Raw genomic sequence first — 17,925 nt, forward strand, 5'->3', positions numbered from 1 at the left:
AAGACCTTTTAATAATTTTAATAGTTTTGGGAAATATTTTAATAAGTCCTAATATACCTATTAGGTAGTTTTTATAATTCATACATATTTTGATGCACAAAAAAAGCTTTGGTACTGCCTAACTAGGACTTGTGACTAAAATAAAGTCGTCGCTCAACAATATTATAACGTAGTAGGTTCTAATTATGTTTTATGATGACACAATGATTTATGTAGTCAACTAAAATTAACACCCTGAGAATTACTTCCGAAAGAGAAAGTTGTCACAAAATGAGTCCGAATTTTTGGTTTGGACTAATTTAAACAAACCCAACTTGTGTTTTGTATGTAACATTAAGGTTGAGGGAAGGTATAAAGAGGAAACATTTTTAAATATATTCTTTATCCACTCAGCAACGAAATATTGTTTTCATGTTTTCTATGCTTATCAATAATATACCACTAAATACAGTAAAACATTTGCGATTTAATACTTTGTTACTGTCATAGTCGAATGAAATAGTAAAGTACATGTACATACACCACTACGACGTTTATATTTTTTGTAGTTATTAATTAATACAAACGTTGAGAAGCAACTGTCAGTAATATAGTTTATTTGTATATTATGTGTTTATAATCTAACAGTAGGGCCTCCCACACTCACAGTAATACAGTTTATTTGTATATATGTTTATATTATATCAAACAGTACCAACACTCACAGTAAGAAGGTTGCAATTCAAATGGCGACCAAAAGTGGTTTAATAGGTATTTACAGTATTGTATAATAATGCAATACTATATCTTAAGGTTTTAAGTTTATTCTCTAAGGGCCCATAAATGCCACTGACAGCAGAAACACACATTTTGACATAGTTCAGTAAAGAAAATACTATCTACAGTTATAATACGGTTTAAATACTGCTTGTCTTAACGTTGAATATAAAGAAATACAGAATACATTTTTATTTTACGTGTAAGCAAATTTGTTGAAATTTCTTTGTAAGCAAAAACAGAATTAGGAGAAAAGCACATTGTTTGTAAATATTAGATTATTATCTTAAATTGAAGTATCATCATTATTTTCGGTCTAGATCAGTTGAACAATATACATACCAGAATGCCACATGACCAAGGAAAGTGTACAAACCTCTTCGTTTACGTGAAAAGCCCCTTTTAACAATGTGATTTTCATAAATATATTGATAAATAAAATAGAAAATATGAGAAAATAACACTTACCGACTCATTCCACGGAATAATGCCAAGGCGACGACGATATGTAGAATACTCGTTGTGATAGTGCAGTCAGTTTATATTTCACTTTCAATAATGTAGGAAACACAATCACGTTGAACTATTACAAGTCATTTTAAGTTTTATAGGCCTATACATTTTTATTGATTTATTCAAGCTTTTGCTACACCAACAATGAGATGCCATGGTACATGTACTCATTCATTACTATTTCATGTGTTGACCAGTGAATGCTCGAGAATAAATCTTCAAGTCAAGTCAAACAGACATATTATTATGTATTGGATAATCAAAAAGGTTTTTTCGTTATTAACCGTTTATTTTGTCGTTTATGATATGATGGTTTTGTTGCTTTCTTTTTAGTCGCGTACAACGCGACTCTACAGCTCAGTATGTCGGTCGGTTGGTCGGTCGGTTGGTCGGTAAAAACTAACTTGAGCACGCGACTGCAGCCATCTATATGGCCTTGTTTCTTGTGGAAGTAAATAACTTTACTATAACTACAAAATGATGAAGATTGATTTTATTCATCTTTATTGTTTATGTTTTGAGGACATTTATTTTATAGGAATTATTACAATAAATCACTAAAGCATTAGCACCACCATTCGCCAGATGCTGTATGCATTTTATGTTAAAACCAACTAATGTGTTTTTAGGGTAATTTGAAATTTCAGTTTAGAATGGTTTCTATACCCATGTTTATTATATTATAGAATTCCAAATACATTGCTATCAAAGTTTTAAATATTATATTTCAACCGCCATCTTGAAATCCAAGATTGCAATTCATAGAATATCTTGCCTTTGCAAAAAGACTATTCAATCGACGCTTACATTTAAGACGTTGTAATGAAAAATTTAAACTAAAAAATATAAAAGAATCAAAATGCTTAAAACATAACAGAGTTATAACTATTAATATGATAACCTTAAATATTATATTGATTATATTGTATTTGAACTATTCAAATATGTAGGCCTCTTCTATCAAAGAGCTTATCTTTTCATTTAGTTTGCCTTCTCATTTTAGTTATACCTTATATTGTTTTTACTACTTTGTAGAATTCTATGTGTCCAGATATTTGAAATTCTTATCCTCTACCTTACATTACCTTTACACGTTTACTAGAAGCCCGTTTTACACTTTTGGTTTCCAAATGTTTTACAGAGAAAACAATCGCGCTACAAGAGCGATAGTTGCGATTTTCATTTCTAGCGCGTGACGTGTCTGCTGCTGATATTTAAGATTCGCATGAGTGCTCATTAAAGCGTCATAACCAATTCCCTGAGCTCTGATTGGTTTAGCATCTTTTTTTCGCTTTGCAATACACGCATGCGTGTAAGCTGACGCTTTCGATTTGCAAATTTGACTAGTGGAAAAAAAGTTTAACGTTCATTAGACCTACTTTTAGTTTGCGCTGTTTAAAATATTATTTTTACTATACCTTTTACATAAATAATTAATGCATGTTTTTAATCATTATTTTTTTTAATGGCACTATATCAACTTTAAAAATGTTGGTAGGTTAGTAGAAGGCGGGATTCATATAAATTAAAATTATTAATTTAAGTTTTAGTATAGAATCGTTTTTGTTTTCACATACCTTTTCATACTGCTACTATTAAATCTATAATTAAATGAGAACTTAATATAAAACTTGTTCAGGAAAATGTTCATCTTGTCATCTTGTCATTGCATACATAGGCCTATTGACATTTTTCCACCTTCTTGTCGTCTATTTACTTACTGGGTAATGAGAAAGAGGTGATGCATATTGCAGGTCTTGATATTGGAGGTCATTATCTTTAGACTTGTTTTCTTTCAGACCTACTTGTCTTTTCTGTAAAAACAATATGTATTATTTGAGAGAAAGTAAGTTTCTTATTGCTTTCTTATTGCTGTTAATACCATTGTTTCACAATCATAATTAGCAATTTAGTCGATTGAAGCGATAACAACAGATTTTAACATTGGATTGTTAACTTATCAAATCGTATTTTTAGGTTGTAATTCCAATAACAATTTGCATTGCAATCTTATTACATTTAACTAAATATTGTAAAGTTCACAACAAAAATCGGCCAAATCAAGTTTCTTAGTACAAAGAGTTGGCATATATCATAATAATTTATCGATAAGGATCCTGATTTGCTTTTATAACTTTAACAGTTTCTATACTCCAGCAACTAGTACGGTATTTGTTGTAAAGAGTTTGCAATCGAGAATAAATTTATTTGAGAAGTCGTGGTACTCGTATTCTCGTGTGTGATCGCAGTGATGAGGAAACGTGTTTTTAGTCGCGTGCAACGCAACTCCACAGCTCACTATGTCGGTCGGTCAGTTGGTCGGTCGGTCGGTCGGTAAACACTAACTTGTATATGGCCTTGATATCAGTTTCATCTAGCTAACTCAATTTTTCACAGTTTATTCCTTATGGACAGGAATCGATGTGGATGTGTTTACACAGTGCGCAATCAAAATTTACGCGCTTTACGCACGATTTATCACGAAATCACGTTTGTAATCATATCTTCACAAGCATGAATCACAATTAAATAAAATTTGGTACTTATACATTTCAGGGCATAAATCATCATTTGGCAATACAATTACGTGCGTACGCGCGCTTAAAATTTTCTAAATTGTCAAAATTTATTTTCGATGAAATAAGAGTACGTTTCAGACAATTTTAAGCGTTTAAAAAAATTGCCATGAGTGCGCAGATTTTTGCACGGGCACTGCATGGTAAATGTTAATATGGTTAATTTTGCCCGATTTCTTTTTACAACCTTTCTTTAATAATATCAAAATTACGTTATACGAGCACGTAAAAAATGACAGGCTACGCACGTGTAAATTAAAAAAATATAAATGTTTTTCAATATTTTTAAACATGTTCAGCAATTTCGGTCGGTTGGTTGGTCGGTCGGTCGATTGGTCGATCGGTCGGTAAACACTAACTTGAGCACGCGACGGCAGCCATCTATATGGCCTTGTTTAGAAGCAACTCGCTCAATCCCAATATGAAATGTTCTACTGATGGTGATGGCCTCTTTAGATCTTATTGTAATAATCTGCATTGTTTTTAATGTCAATGTTGTGTTACAATATTTTATCGCGTCACATATCCAGGGCGGATTCAAGGGGTGGGGGTTGGTGTGGAGGAGCTGCCGACTCATGCTCCCGGCTCGGGTCCCCTCTAACTTTCACAAATTGTAATGCAAAAGATAGTACATCAAATTAAGTTCAGCACTTCATTTACTACTTTTAGACCCTGCGAACGCCCCCTATTTTAAAATCCTGGATTCGCCACTGATATCTAGAAGCATGAGTAGTGCCAGTTTATCAAACATGGTGTACTTTTATTTTGTTGTTTCTGTATCTTTTTGTTTTGATATGGATTTAATACTTCAGAATCAAAGAAAAACAATTAGAGGTATTTTTCTAAATAATTATATTCTGGTCATTTTTTTTCAATTCACATAATTTATCTTTATACTTACATAAAGAAAACCTGCTATTGCACATGTCGGGAAAGAACCAATGGCGAATGAAGCGATAACAGCTAATATTAAAACTGTAGTCGATATGCACGTTGGTGAGGTTGAATCTAGAGCACCTTAAAAATCAATTTAGTTACAACGCTTATTTATAAAAAGAGCCAATGTAAATAAAACATTTTAAATGCCTATTCACAATTATAATAATAAAAACAACAAGGTGGTTTTACTATAAAACAAGTTGTTTGCTTACGAATAATTTCTCCAATATTGCTCGTCTTGCTCATATATCCTGCCATTGTTTCAACAGTGACACGACAAGCATAGTTTCCAAAATCGTTTTCAGACACTTGATAAACAACCAGCGTATTTGATCTTCCTTCTCTGATCACATTGTGTTTGAATATTTTGGTGTCAAGTATATTGCTATTATGTATCCACGTAACGTTCGGTTTCATTTTGGGATATATTTCACTCCATTGACAGTGAAATATAATATACTTGCTATCGTTATTATTTTTAGTGTTCGATGTAAGAGTTGGAAAATCCATATCTGCGATAGAAAAGAAGGACATATAGTAATAAGCCTACTTGTTTTATCTTTTGTGTTGTTTTTTTAGTGTTACACACCAAGTATAGCCCACTAAGTCTGTAGATGTCCTGCTGTTGGTATATCGGGCAGTACACCGGGAGACGATCCCCTACTCTTTTTCAAAGGGTGTACTGCGTTATTGTACACGGAACAAACGGCTAGTACGGTCTAGGGCACAACTAGTTTAGCCGACCTACGTTATGGGGTGCCACTCTTTATGTCTTTTGTGATGACATTGGCATGCATTAACTGTGAATTCATACGGTATCTTTGCTAACTAAAATTGAATATAAATGTGTGTTACAAAATATGGGTATTTTAAAAACTGAACAAAGAATGTTCTTATAAGAATAAGAAGAAATGTCATTGTAATAACCTTGTGAATAGTATTCTGCAAATAACTAAAACATTAATTTAACTTTTCTAATCCTCCTGTGAAAGTTTTCATTTAATTGAAATTTGATTTGAGTGTAAATGTTCAAAAAACGTATACTTATCTAATTTTAGAATGTCTAAATTAAAGATATACTAATATTAAACATATTTTAAAACTTACAATATACATCCAGGGGATATATCATGGTCTCTTGATTTTCCCCGCCACTTTTAACAACTTGAACAGTGTAGTATCCTGCATCCTCTCTGCTTACATTTTGTATCATCAAATCTCCATAGGCATTAACAATCGAAAATCTGCCAGATTGACGATTAACAGAATTAACGATAACTTGATGACGAATTTGTTGACCTTTGAACCAACTTATCGAATGTATTTCGTCCTTGCGAATACCACCTCCAGCAGGAATTGTAATTGATTCACCTTCAATTACAGATATTATAACATCTGATGCTAAAATATAAATATAATAATCTTAGATACAAAACACCACATTAGCAATTTAGAATGCTAATTTGGAAACAATTAATGAGTATAGATATCATGTTCTGGCATAAGTTCAGGTTTTCAACGAATTCATGCACGCTCTCCACGTCCTTCTCATCTCCACCCTCTCTCTCTCTCATCTCCACCCTCTCTCTCTCTCATCTCCACCCTCTCTCTCTCTCATCTCCACCCTCTCTCTCTCTCATCTCCACCCTCTCTCTCTCTCATCTCCACCCTCTCTCTCATCTCCACCCTCTCTCTCTCTCATCTCCACCCTCTCTCTCATCTCCACCCTCTCTCTCATCTCCACCCTCTCTCTCATCTCCACCCTCTCTCTCATCTCCACCCTCTCTCTCATCTCCACCCTCTCTCTCTCTCATCTCCACCCTCTCTCTCATCTCCACCCTCTCTCTCTCTCATCTCCACCCTCTCTCTCTCTCATCTCCACCCTCTCTCTCTCTCATCTCCACCCTCTCTCTCTCTCATCTCCACCCTCTCTCTCATCTCCACCCTCTCTCTCATCTCCACCCTCTCTCTCATCTCCACCCTCTCTCTCTCTCATCTCCACCCTCTCTCTCTCTCATCTCCACCCTCTCTCTCATCTCCACCCTCTCTCTCTCTCATCTCCACCCTCTCTCTCATCTCCACCCTCTCTCTCATCTCCACCCTCTCTCTCTCTCTCATCTCCACCCTCTCTCTCTCTCATCTCCACCCTCTCTCTCATCTCCACCCTCTCTCTCTCTCATCTCCACCCTCTCTCTCATCTCCACCCTCTCTCTCTCTCATCTCCACCCTCTCTCTCATCTCCACCCTCTCTCTCTCTCATCTCCACCCTCTCTCTCTCTCATCTCCACCCTCTCTCTCTCTCATCTCCACCCTCTCTCTCATCTCCACCCTCTCTCTCATCTCCACCCTCTCTCTCATCTCCACCCTCTCTCTCATCTCCACCCTCTCTCTCTCTCCCCTCCACCCTCTCTCTCATCTCCACCCTCTCTCTCTCTCATCTCCACCCTCTCTCTCATCTCCACCCTCTCTCTCTCTCATCTCCACCCTCTCTCTCATCTCCACCCTCTCTCTCTCTCATCTCCACCCTCTCTCTCTCTCATCTCCACCCTCTCTCTCTCTCATCTCCACCCTCTCTCTCATCTCCACCCTCTCTCTCATCTCCACCCTCTCTCTCATCTCCACCCTCTCTCTCATCTCCACCCTCTCTCTCTCTCATCTCCACCCTCTCTCTCTCTCATCTCCACCCTCTCTCTCATCTCCACCCTCTCTCTCTCTCATCTCCACCCTCTCTCTCATCTCCACCCTCTCTCTCTCTCATCTCCACCCTCTCTCTCATCTCCACCCTCTCTCTCATCTCCACCCTCTCTCTCTCTCATCTCCACCCTCTCTCTCTCTCATCTCCACCCTCTCTCTCTCTCTCTCATCTCCACCCTCTCTCTCTCTCATCTCCACCCTCTCTCTCTCTCATCTCCACCCTCTCTCTCATCTCCACCCTCTCTCTCTCTCATCTCCACCCTCTCTCTCATCTCCACCCTCTCTCTCATCTCCACCCTCTCTCTCATCTCCACCCTCTCTCTCTCTCATCTCCACCCTCTCTCTCTCTCATCTCCACCCTCTCTCTCTCTCATCTCCACCCTCTCTCTCTCTCTCTCATCTCCACCCTCTCTCTCTCTCATCTCCACCCTCTCTCTCCCACTCTTCCCTTCCCTCTATTCTCCTCCCCCTGATGCGTACACTGAAGTAACCAAACCTCTTTATTTACTGAGTTAAACACTCTTATCATACCAATGTCGAGAAAATATCCTTTTTGAAACTGGTCAGCCAATAACAGAAATACCATTTCTTATAATTATAATGCATTAGTATTCTTTATAAATACAATTACCCCAATTATAACACGGTTAAATTAATGTTATAAATCTTAAATAACAATAAAAAATTATGACGTTCTGATCAGAATGTATATTTATTGAGCTACTACGTGATGTTAGAGCAAGAGTTTGTTTATTAACGCATCTTCAACAAACAACCATTAGTTGTTTAGTTTTAGATTAGATAATGTAATAATAATATATTAGATATGCAAGAGGCTATGCCGAGCAGGATTCTCTCTGTTGTACACCTGAAAAAAACTTACCGATGACGTGTTCAATCAGAAACAGTAGGTACAGAAATACAAATGTTGACATAATCTATGTAATAGAAAAGAAAAAATTTCCTTCATTTTGTTAACATTTTAAATACTGTCATTTCCAATGCTATGACCAACTACTGAGAATACTTGTTTAACTCTCATATTTCATTTATTTGTTTATTATATTTTTGTGGAAGGAGAGAGGAATATGATAGGAATGATTCATTGATCAAAGACCAAATATTCGTGACAATACAATAAGTGAATTCTTATAACTAATAACTTTCATTATAATAATATTAAATCAAATAATATAATTATGGTACAATATAAATTTATATAAGATGTACATATTATATTATATAAATCTTTTATTAATAAATATTGCTTTTAAATAAGTTATTTTAAGTTTAGTCTTTACCATGAAAACAGTAGTACATAAATATATAATTTTATCATTTATAAAAAAAATCCTGATTGCAAATACACACTTACGATTTACTCGTTGAATCCTTTTCTTCACAATCTTAGCTTTTTTTAATAAATACAGATTATTGTGCTGTTTATCAGTTTATATTTCAGTTTCATCATCCGTCAAAAATATGTATACCGTAGATACACTTCTGGTTTTGAATATTAAAATTGCAAAACTGTTCATTACGACACTGACCTACATGTTAGTTTAGGTCATTATTTGGACATCCAATGAAAATCACTGTTTTTTTTAAATGTTGCTTCTATCCAAGGTACGCTAAAAATATAGTCTGCGTATTATTTTTTATTGACATTGTCTGTTAATCGCATAATATCATAGCTCCGTAACATTTACATTCAAATGTGATGTATTTACTTATCACGGGTCTAGTCCGTTACCTCTTGTCAACAAGCATTGCCACTTACATTTGCCGCCCAGTATTTTGCGACCTGGCATGTTTAGTTGCTACCACTTTTATTATTATTTATGATATGTTTATTTTCTGGCGGTTTTTTTTTCCAATGAGTCATTTGCACTTTACCGCATGTGTACGTCGTTATGCCACTAAGCCCTTTTCACACGAGGACGTTCGTCACCATCCGAAACTGTATGACCGAGTTGTTTGTCACTTATTCGGTTAATTACTTTTTTCTTTAAACTTTACATAAAATGCACAGATTACTTCTTTTTTATTTAACACATGACACAATAATTCAAGTTAGTTATATTACAATAGAGATTGAGCGCACTTTTTTATTTTTCATTTCTTTATTAGCCATAAAAATACAAAAATACATAGTCCAAGATGGCAAGTTTAAAATAAAACTTTGACCCTCAGGCCGGTCACTCCGTCTCAGAAGATGATAAAAGAGTATATATATATATAGATAAGAAAACAATATATACATAGATAAGAATTATTATCAAGATACACATACTATATATAGCAAGTGGAACATTTTAAATTACGTCAAGACTACTGACGACGACTGAATATTAAAAATGCTTAAGATTATTGAAAGGTAAATCGTAAAAAAAATTTTTTTTTCCATTTACAAGTTTTTATTTAAATGGGAAATTAACTATTATCAACACAAAGTTAAAATTCTATACAAAAAGCGTTTTCTCCATTGTGTTATGAAGCTAGCTCCTTTTGAATAGTAGGAATCTAATTATAGGTTGTTGATTAACTGTATTTAATAAACGAACGTTTGATTTATCATACATTAAATTATGTATACAGCCGGGTCTAATCTAATTTAAATTAATATTTTTTATTGCCAAATATGCAAACAACAATACATATTACAAAAATAGACAAGTTTGCAGGAAGGGGGAACAAATCCATATAACTCACCCAGTAGGCCCATAAGGGTAATTTAATTTGATTTTTTTTTTCAATTTTATTTACTTGTTTTTACAGTTCAATTCAATTTCTTTATTGCTGCAAATGCCATCAAGGGCTATTATCCGCTAAAACATACAACATCAAACAAACATATACATATTTACATTTAAAATTGTTGTTATTACAATAGTTATTATTGTCATTACTATTGTAGTTATTATTATAATTATAATTTATTATTATAGTTATAGTTATAATAATAATAATAGTTATAGTTATAATAAGAAATATTTTGTAATAAATTATAGGTTACATCGGCAGTTGATTTTGTTAATATTATTGGAGTTGGTTTTCCGACATAATGTTCACTGAAGTCAATGTGGCCTTCATCCACTCATATCGATTGCATTATTAATTTAAATACATTTGTTTAAAAAATATTTCAACACAAGTAGGCACAATAATTAAAGATTTTGATTTTGTAAAACTAGGGACACGTGCTGGTATACGCGATCATCTTTTGCTTTCATCAAGAAATAAAATAGAATCTCTTAGTTACAAGATTAGTGTTGACAAAAACCGTTTTTTCTTATTCTGAAATATTTTCATAAATGCTTTTGGCCACATTCGAATCAGTGTTGACTTGTCCCCTTCTTGTCGTCGTCGTGGGCCTAGCACCGTCATCTACTTTAGTAACTTTGTTGAGCTCTTTGTAAATGGCAGGAAGCGCAGACACTTTCAGTTCTTGGTAGCGAGGATTTCGATACTCACAATGAATTGCTCGTATTCGTTTTTTCTAAAGAAACAATAATAATATTACAAGTTATTTGTTGGTGTTTAACCTCATAGAAGACTGTTTGAGTAGGCTTGCATTCAATCATATCACAGACAATTTACTAAAGAAACAATAATAGTATTAAAAGTTGTTCTTTGGTGTTTTACCTATAGGAGACTGTTTGGGTAGGCTCATCAATTCACTCTTATCACAAAGAAGAATTTACAAAAGTAGGCCTTAAATGCTGACGAACGTATACCATCATTGTTAAGATGACATTACTAGTTTATTTATTATTTTTTTAAATATATAATTCAGTATTTATAATCATAATTTGCTGTCATAAATTCAACAAATTGAAATAAATTCAGTTAATTATGTAATATTTATTAACGAAATATACGGTACATTAATATTGGATAGTTAAAAAATATGAACATTTTAATTTAATATAATAGTTTCAATTTCTTAGGTTGTTCTATTTCATCTTTTTTTATTTTTTATTTACTGACTAAAAATGATTGGAATTTTAAAAAGACTTACATAAAAAAACCGAGTGATAACACATGTCGGAACGGCGCCAAAGATGAAAGCAGACATTGCAGCTATTATAATTAGAACTGTGCTTGATAATGTTGAAGGTGAATAAAAATACTCTGTAAAATAAAAATTTAAACTCCAAAATCTATTTTGTTATAACAATATCAAACAATTTGTTTACAGTAGATCATTTTAACAAAAAATCGTGTCGGTAACATCGCCCTCAACATTATTTTCATTTTAAATTGCGGAAGGTTAAAGTATGTTAGCGAGTCATGCGCAACTTGTATACTTCCATGCTGCAAAATAAAGTGGGACTGATTTTTGCTAGTACTGTTATTGCGCCCCCTGTCGTGTAAGCATACATTAATACACCAGGTTACTGCGCATGGTTGATAGATTAAGTAGCACTACCGCAAAGAAAAAAACACCAACGCCAGTGATTTCATCCTATAAATTAGTAATCTAGTGATTGATGTACTTTAGTAAGTCTATAGAAGTATATTCTCATTTTTATTTGGGCCCGCGCCTACAGCTAAATAAAAGAACTCTCACATAATTATAATTTGTATTTTGTTGTCATCGTCGTCATGACCAATTAAAACCACAGCTAATCTGAACTTATCCGAATTTTGCCATACTTGACATTCGGCTTGTCATGTGCTCTTTCTCCTGTAAACACATTTTGGTTAGGTAAATGGGGTATGAGCCCATAGATACGATTTTCTATTATAAATTTTAGTCTTTGGTGTTACGTAATCATGTTTGTGATAACTATCCATACCTTTACAGTGCTCATCTGTTTGTAGTTGTGTAGTGTTGTTCATTCTAGCATTCTTTGTATAACACATAATAGCTTCTCCACAAGCCGATGTGTCCATTGTGTAACTGGTCGAGGAGTCACCTTCTGCAACTTTTTCTCCATTATAATATATTCTGACTAGAGAGGGCGAGGGATGTCCATCCGCAATGCATGTTACAACACCAGTGTCAGATTCGTATAACAGTTTAGCATCGATAACTGAAACGTAAGAAATTTAATAAATTTTAATTTAATAAATGAATTTTCCCCTTAGACTACTTACTATTAAAGATGTAAATATTTTCCTATTTGTGAAGCGCGGACTTTTATGGCTTAATGTAATTTTAAAAATTTGATTGCGCCCTCATAGTTGTACATACATAAAAAAAAACCCTTCCAATGGTAAATTGTTTCAAGTTGGAAAGTCTGTAAAGTAGTATCCATAATTTTAATAATTTTTTAATAAAGCAAATTTTTAATTTTCATTTATTAATCATTCTTTTTGGCCAAGTAATATTACTTACTATATTTTCTTTTATCATGTTTTTAAATGTTTTTTGGACCTTCTTTTTTCCATTATCTTATGTAAATGTTTTATGACGAATTAATAAATCAATAATATATTGATATTGATAAATCAATCAATACTATCTTTTTAATAATTATTTGTCTTATTACCTTCAATTACAAAAGGTAAAGGAGAGTCTCGTGCCATTCCGAACGTATGGGATGGGCTATTATTTATGAGCTCACTGTACTAAGTTCTTTTTCATGCCGCTTTGTCATCCCTCGGAAATTAAATCCGGGTCTTTCTGTATCAAAGTCAGGTGACCTAACTAATGTTTTCAATCATTGAGGTATAATACTCACAAAAATCTGTAACTGATACGTAAATACCAGTACTTATTTTTTCTACGTCGTCACTTCGGATTCGGCATTGGTAAATTCCATTATCAAGTAGCGATGCGGCTGGAATTTGTAGTCTATACGAATTGTTGCTATTATCGTTTGTGAAGATGGCGTTGTCTTTGAACCACGTGATATGTACTTGCGCGTACCAATTGCTACTAACGTTGCAGATCATGGAGATTGGTTCTCCAATATAGACATTAGATTTAGATATCATTATTTGTGGCGTATGTAGATCTGAAAAATACAACATTTTTAAAAAGATAATAAACTAGGGTTTTTTTCATCATAGGTCTAACAGTGGATTTGGGAACGTTGCACACACTATTGATATGCATTATACATAAATGTCAACTATTGCACCTAAGGTTTTAAGGCCTAGAATTAAATTGGTTCTGGAGTTAGTGTTTTCACTTTACAACCATTAATATATATTTTCTACATTACAACCGATCATTAAAATGATATGTTGTAATGTAAGTATAGTTCAATACAAAATCCACGCATTAAACAGGAAGACAATTATCTAAACAAAAGAAGTAGTTCTATCGTATGATGTTTGTCATTAAGGTGTTTCGGTTTTCTTGATATTAATAAACTTCACTAATAAATGAGTTTCGTAATAATTTATTACGGTTTCTTATTGTTTTAAGAATAAAAATGAAAGTTATTAAAATATAACAATCTGAATTTGTTAGAAGCAGAGAGAAAACTTTAACCATAAAAGGAAAAATAGTAGTCGTAGAGTATGTTAATGTTCATTCTTGTGTGTTTCATTTCTGTTTACGTACACTAATAAATGAGTTTACAACGTTTCATAATGTTTTAAATGTAACAATGAAAGTGGTTAAACATAACAATCTTCATCGCTATGTTTACAATAATATATACAATAGTTTTCAGATACGTACGTTCAAGTTTCATCGAAAATAAAACATTAGAAAGTCCCTGGATGATTATTAGAAATGTTTTTACAAATAAATTTGAACATGTACAATAATATTCTTTGATTGAAAGCAAAAGTTATCTGAAAAGGCACAAGATAAAGTCACTAGATAAAAAGTCAATCAAAATGCAGTTGTAACTTTAAATATATATTATTTTGTATAATGTATAGGGATAGGACTTGATAGGGTGGTCGGACGTGATAGAATTGGTACTTTGTACAACCAGCAACACTTGTTTAATATATAGTTTCGTTGTTATACTTACACCATACATTTAACCTAGAGGGAGATTCCATGGCGGCAGTAGTTCCATCAACAAACACAACAATACACGTGAACATCTTTCCAGAATCCCTTCCATTCGGAGACTTTATGACTAAGTTTGATTTTCCTGATTCTTCAGTTAGTTTGTAGCGGCCGTTAACTCTCTTCATCGAGTCCACAACTGCTATGTTTACATCATCACCTGCGTCGTCTAATTCGTTCCAAATTATTACTTTAATATTTTTACGAAAGTTTACATCACACTGTATCTTTACTTCTTCTTCCCCTTCTTCTACATTTGTAACGGGATATCCTCTAATAAGCAGTGGCTCGCAATCTATTAATTACAGAGACATAACTAATAAATTACTTTAATGGAAATAATGGAGCCAAGTGGATAATAAAATGCAGCATATCCCATTGAATACCGTATTTACGGTGATGAAGCACAGATGCTATCGTATCTTACTCCAAACACATACCGTACTTCTTCCTTATGATAAGACCCACCTATACCAAAATATATGCGAAAAAAGTATAATGCTTACGTGCTATCGAATTGACAATTCGTTGGGCACGTAAACTTCATCAACATTCTTAAAGTTCTTTGAAATGTAAACCTACTCCATTTTTACGAGCGGGCACCTCGTATGCGTGTTTGTATAGACGGACATAGAAAGGTTTCCTAAAGATAGGCTTGTTTTATAATGTGTTAGTAAGATCGTTGGTTAATATACTTACAAGGCATCTTTGTGAGATCTTCATAATTGCTTGTCTTACTCATATTATCCATGTTTGTTTCAACATTGATATGACACGCATACCTTCCAAAATCGCTTAAACTAATATTCAATACAACAAGTGATTGCATGTTTGTGTCATCTTTTAAATCATATCTTCCTCCTGTTGTGTTAAGCACACTTTCTTCAAACAACCACGTGACTATGGGTTCCTCATTTGGACGTATGTTACCCCACGTACAGAAGAAGGTAACAGAATTAGTGTTTTCAGAGACCAACGTAAATGGCCCAGAAATAGTAGGACGATATATATCTAAATCAAGAAAAGTGATTATTTGATATCATTAAAGATGTATTGTTCCAAAAAAAAAAGAAAATCAAGATTATTTTTTTTTAAAGACATTGCATAGGCCATTTGCAGTTTTAATAAAGTTAATCACTTCCGTAGAACAAATAAATAAAATATAATGTTTTCACTTTAAAAAAGACAAAATAAATGTTTAAATTCAACCAAAAACCCATTGACTACAGTTTTTTTGCAGGCAAATAATTTTTTTTCGATTCAATTTTTGGTCAAATTGACTATATTAATAATTATGTGACATTAAAATAGCATATTCAACAACAAAAAATGTAAAAAAACGTTCAGGGTACAATGTATGTGTAATGCTTTAAACCTATGCGGTATTTGCTTACACTAGTATAAAACACTCGTAATAGTCAACGTCAACACACACAAATATGGATCCACTTTCAATGAAAGTTGGTTTACTTTGTAAATAATAATCTTTAAAATATATATTATTTTCATCAACGTTCTATGATAAAAACTGTTCAAATTAAATCTTGCGTTCTGACAATAGGAAAACATTATCGTTGTTCGTTATCAACCTATTCTATTAAAATTAACCTCTATTCAAAATATAAAAAAAAAATCCTTTTATAGAAATTGACTCACAATATACAAGCATGTGGTATGTCTCTCTCGAGTCAGTCATTCCATCATTCTCTACCACTTGACATGTGTAGTATCCCTCATCTTCTCTCTTTACGTCCTGTATGATTAAATTTCCATATGTTGCGGTAGTATCATCGATTGAAAATCGGCCATCTCTGGAATTTCTCAGGTTAAGTATAAGATGCTTCGAATTTGGTGACTGAGCGTCAAACCAATTTATATTCATTATCTCGTCGTTGATCTTAAGCTGATGAACCTTTTCAGGTGCTGACATTGTGATAGTTTCACCTTCGATTATCGAAAATGTTTTGGTAGATGTATCAGCTAAAAAATCAAAATTTATTGTTTTCAAATCAAGGGATGTTAGTTAGAATTCGTTTGTTAAGTTTCTTAATGAATGCCCTAAACTACGATAATTCAATTCTTTAAACAATATTTCGTTTTATGATAGTTTGGTGGTTAAGATACGTGGCTACTTTGGTTCAAATCGTTTCAGATGTAAGGATTTTTCCTCATGCCAAACAAACTTATCTCCTAAAGACTTTGTTTATGTAGAACATCTTTTAAGTCTTGTAGATTATCACCTCAGTTATTTGATTTGAAAATTATATTTAAAACAAATTATATATACATCTATGCAGTGATTATATTTGTTATACTTAGTTTTTTGCAGTATCTATGCTTTCTTTTATTTCACTTGCACACTATTATTAATTATACATTATCAATTAACTAAAAATGTTATTTAAAACTGTAATAATCATTTATTTTAAACTTACCGACTACAGAATGTATAATAAAAAAGAGTGTTGCTTGAAGTAACACCATGACTAGGGAAAGATTGTTAGATAATTATTAGAATTCTATTCACTTGACAGGTTTTCTAAAAAGGTAATACGACAGAGTAATAATAATATACTGTACATGAATCACATATTATCATTATATTATTCATTGTTTTAGTTCTGTCGTCGTGTTAAGCTGTATCACCATAAACGCATTTTGTCAATAAAACCCGCCACAAAATGAAAATAAATGTTTAATGAAAGTTTAACAAGGACGCACTCTTCAAATATCAAACGCCAGAAATAGTATTTGTTCATAAATATGAATAGTGACTAATCAATCATTAAGATTCCAAGATTATTTCTCGTGTTCAATAAACATCTTAATTTTAATCGGGATGTACAGCCAGTAACACTATCCCAATTGTGTAAAACAACACATGCGCAGTAGCCTGCAAGGCACATATACTTGAGCATATACGATGTAACTGTTGTCTAATAAACTTTTAAAGGAAGTCTTAGTAAAGTTAGTTTTGTGGTGTACCGTAAACCTAACTTTACTAGTGTTTATCCGCCATGCAAAGAAATAAGCAATAAAGGAAATATTAATATATTGTCTAAGAGCAAATGTTTATAAACACTGCGTCGATGATCACCATCGAAAGCAATCAAATACATTATTCTCTCTTCTTTACTTTTGTCGTTTCATTGTCACTACAACATATTACCATCTTTGTTATATATTGCCGTCGCTGTTACCTATTTAGTCTATCCGTACGGTACATTTTTATAAATCTTTAAATCGTCAATGTAATTTCAAAATAATTATGTAATAACTATCTACGCCAACCTACTTACCGATAGGCCTATCTGGTGTTGTTTATAACATACTATTACTAATGCCGCCGACGAGTTTTACGACAATTTCCTTAATCTAAATTTAGTTGGTTTCTATTAATATGGTTTATTCATGCGATCATAGTTTTGTTTCTCTATATTGTTCTTAATGTACATACAAAACATC

The 17,925-nt window shown here is 33.1% G+C and overlaps 2 protein-coding genes across 2 annotated transcripts; both read right to left on the reverse strand.

Moving 5' to 3' along the window:
• Positions 1–1,750: 1,750 nt before the first annotated feature.
• On the reverse strand, positions 1,751–8,907 carry LOC144850197 (cell adhesion molecule CEACAM7-like). Its single transcript, XM_078707429.1, has 6 exons — positions 8,854–8,907; positions 8,362–8,416; positions 5,892–6,185; positions 4,997–5,296; positions 4,747–4,862; positions 1,751–3,083 (listed from the first exon to the last, which is right to left on the reverse strand). Exons 2-6 carry the CDS (start codon positions 8,411–8,413, stop codon positions 2,979–2,981), a joined length of 867 nt encoding a protein of 288 aa, XP_078563555.1. The 5' UTR covers positions 8,414–8,416; positions 8,854–8,907; the 3' UTR covers positions 1,751–2,978.
• A 574-nt stretch (positions 8,908–9,481) lies between these two features.
• On the reverse strand, positions 9,482–16,390 carry LOC144851040 (neural cell adhesion molecule 2-like). Its single transcript, XM_078708562.1, has 7 exons — positions 16,117–16,390; positions 15,160–15,471; positions 14,420–14,755; positions 13,169–13,444; positions 12,281–12,517; positions 11,500–11,612; positions 9,482–10,977 (listed from the first exon to the last, which is right to left on the reverse strand). Exons 1-7 carry the CDS (start codon positions 16,388–16,390, stop codon positions 10,771–10,773), a joined length of 1,755 nt encoding a protein of 584 aa, XP_078564688.1. The 3' UTR covers positions 9,482–10,770.
• Positions 16,391–17,925: the final 1,535 nt, after the last annotated feature.

Source organism: Antedon bifida, chromosome 8, assembly GCF_963402885.1.
Source record: "Antedon bifida chromosome 8, ecAntBifi1.1, whole genome shotgun sequence".
NCBI lineage: Eukaryota > Metazoa > Echinodermata > Crinoidea > Comatulida > Antedonidae > Antedon > Antedon bifida.

What these genes read in the sequence shown, in the direction of transcription:
- LOC144850197 (XM_078707429.1), bottom strand. Translation starts at nt 8,413, where the DNA reads ATGTCAACATTTGTATTTCTGTACCTACTGTTTCTGATTGAACACGTC. An exon ending in ATATCCCCTGGATGTATATT is followed by an intron (nt 5,297 to 5,891) that starts GTAAGTTTTAAA and finishes TTTCTATCGCAG; the next exon opens with ATATGGATTTTCCAACTCTT. An exon ending in CAATAGCAGGTTTTCTTTAT is followed by an intron (nt 3,084 to 4,746) that starts GTAAGTATAAAG and finishes TTGTTTTTACAG; the next exon opens with AAAAGACAAGTAGGTCTGAA.
- LOC144851040 (XM_078708562.1), bottom strand. Translation starts at nt 16,390, where the DNA reads ATGTCAGCACCTGAAAAGGTTCATCAGCTTAAGATCAACGACGAGATA. An exon ending in CTCTAGGTTAAATGTATGGT is followed by an intron (nt 13,445 to 14,419) that starts GTAAGTATAACA and finishes TGTATTTTTCAG; the next exon opens with ATCTACATACGCCACAAATA. An exon ending in AACAGATGAGCACTGTAAAG is followed by an intron (nt 11,613 to 12,280) that starts GTATGGATAGTT and finishes TTTATTTTACAG; the next exon opens with AGTATTTTTATTCACCTTCA.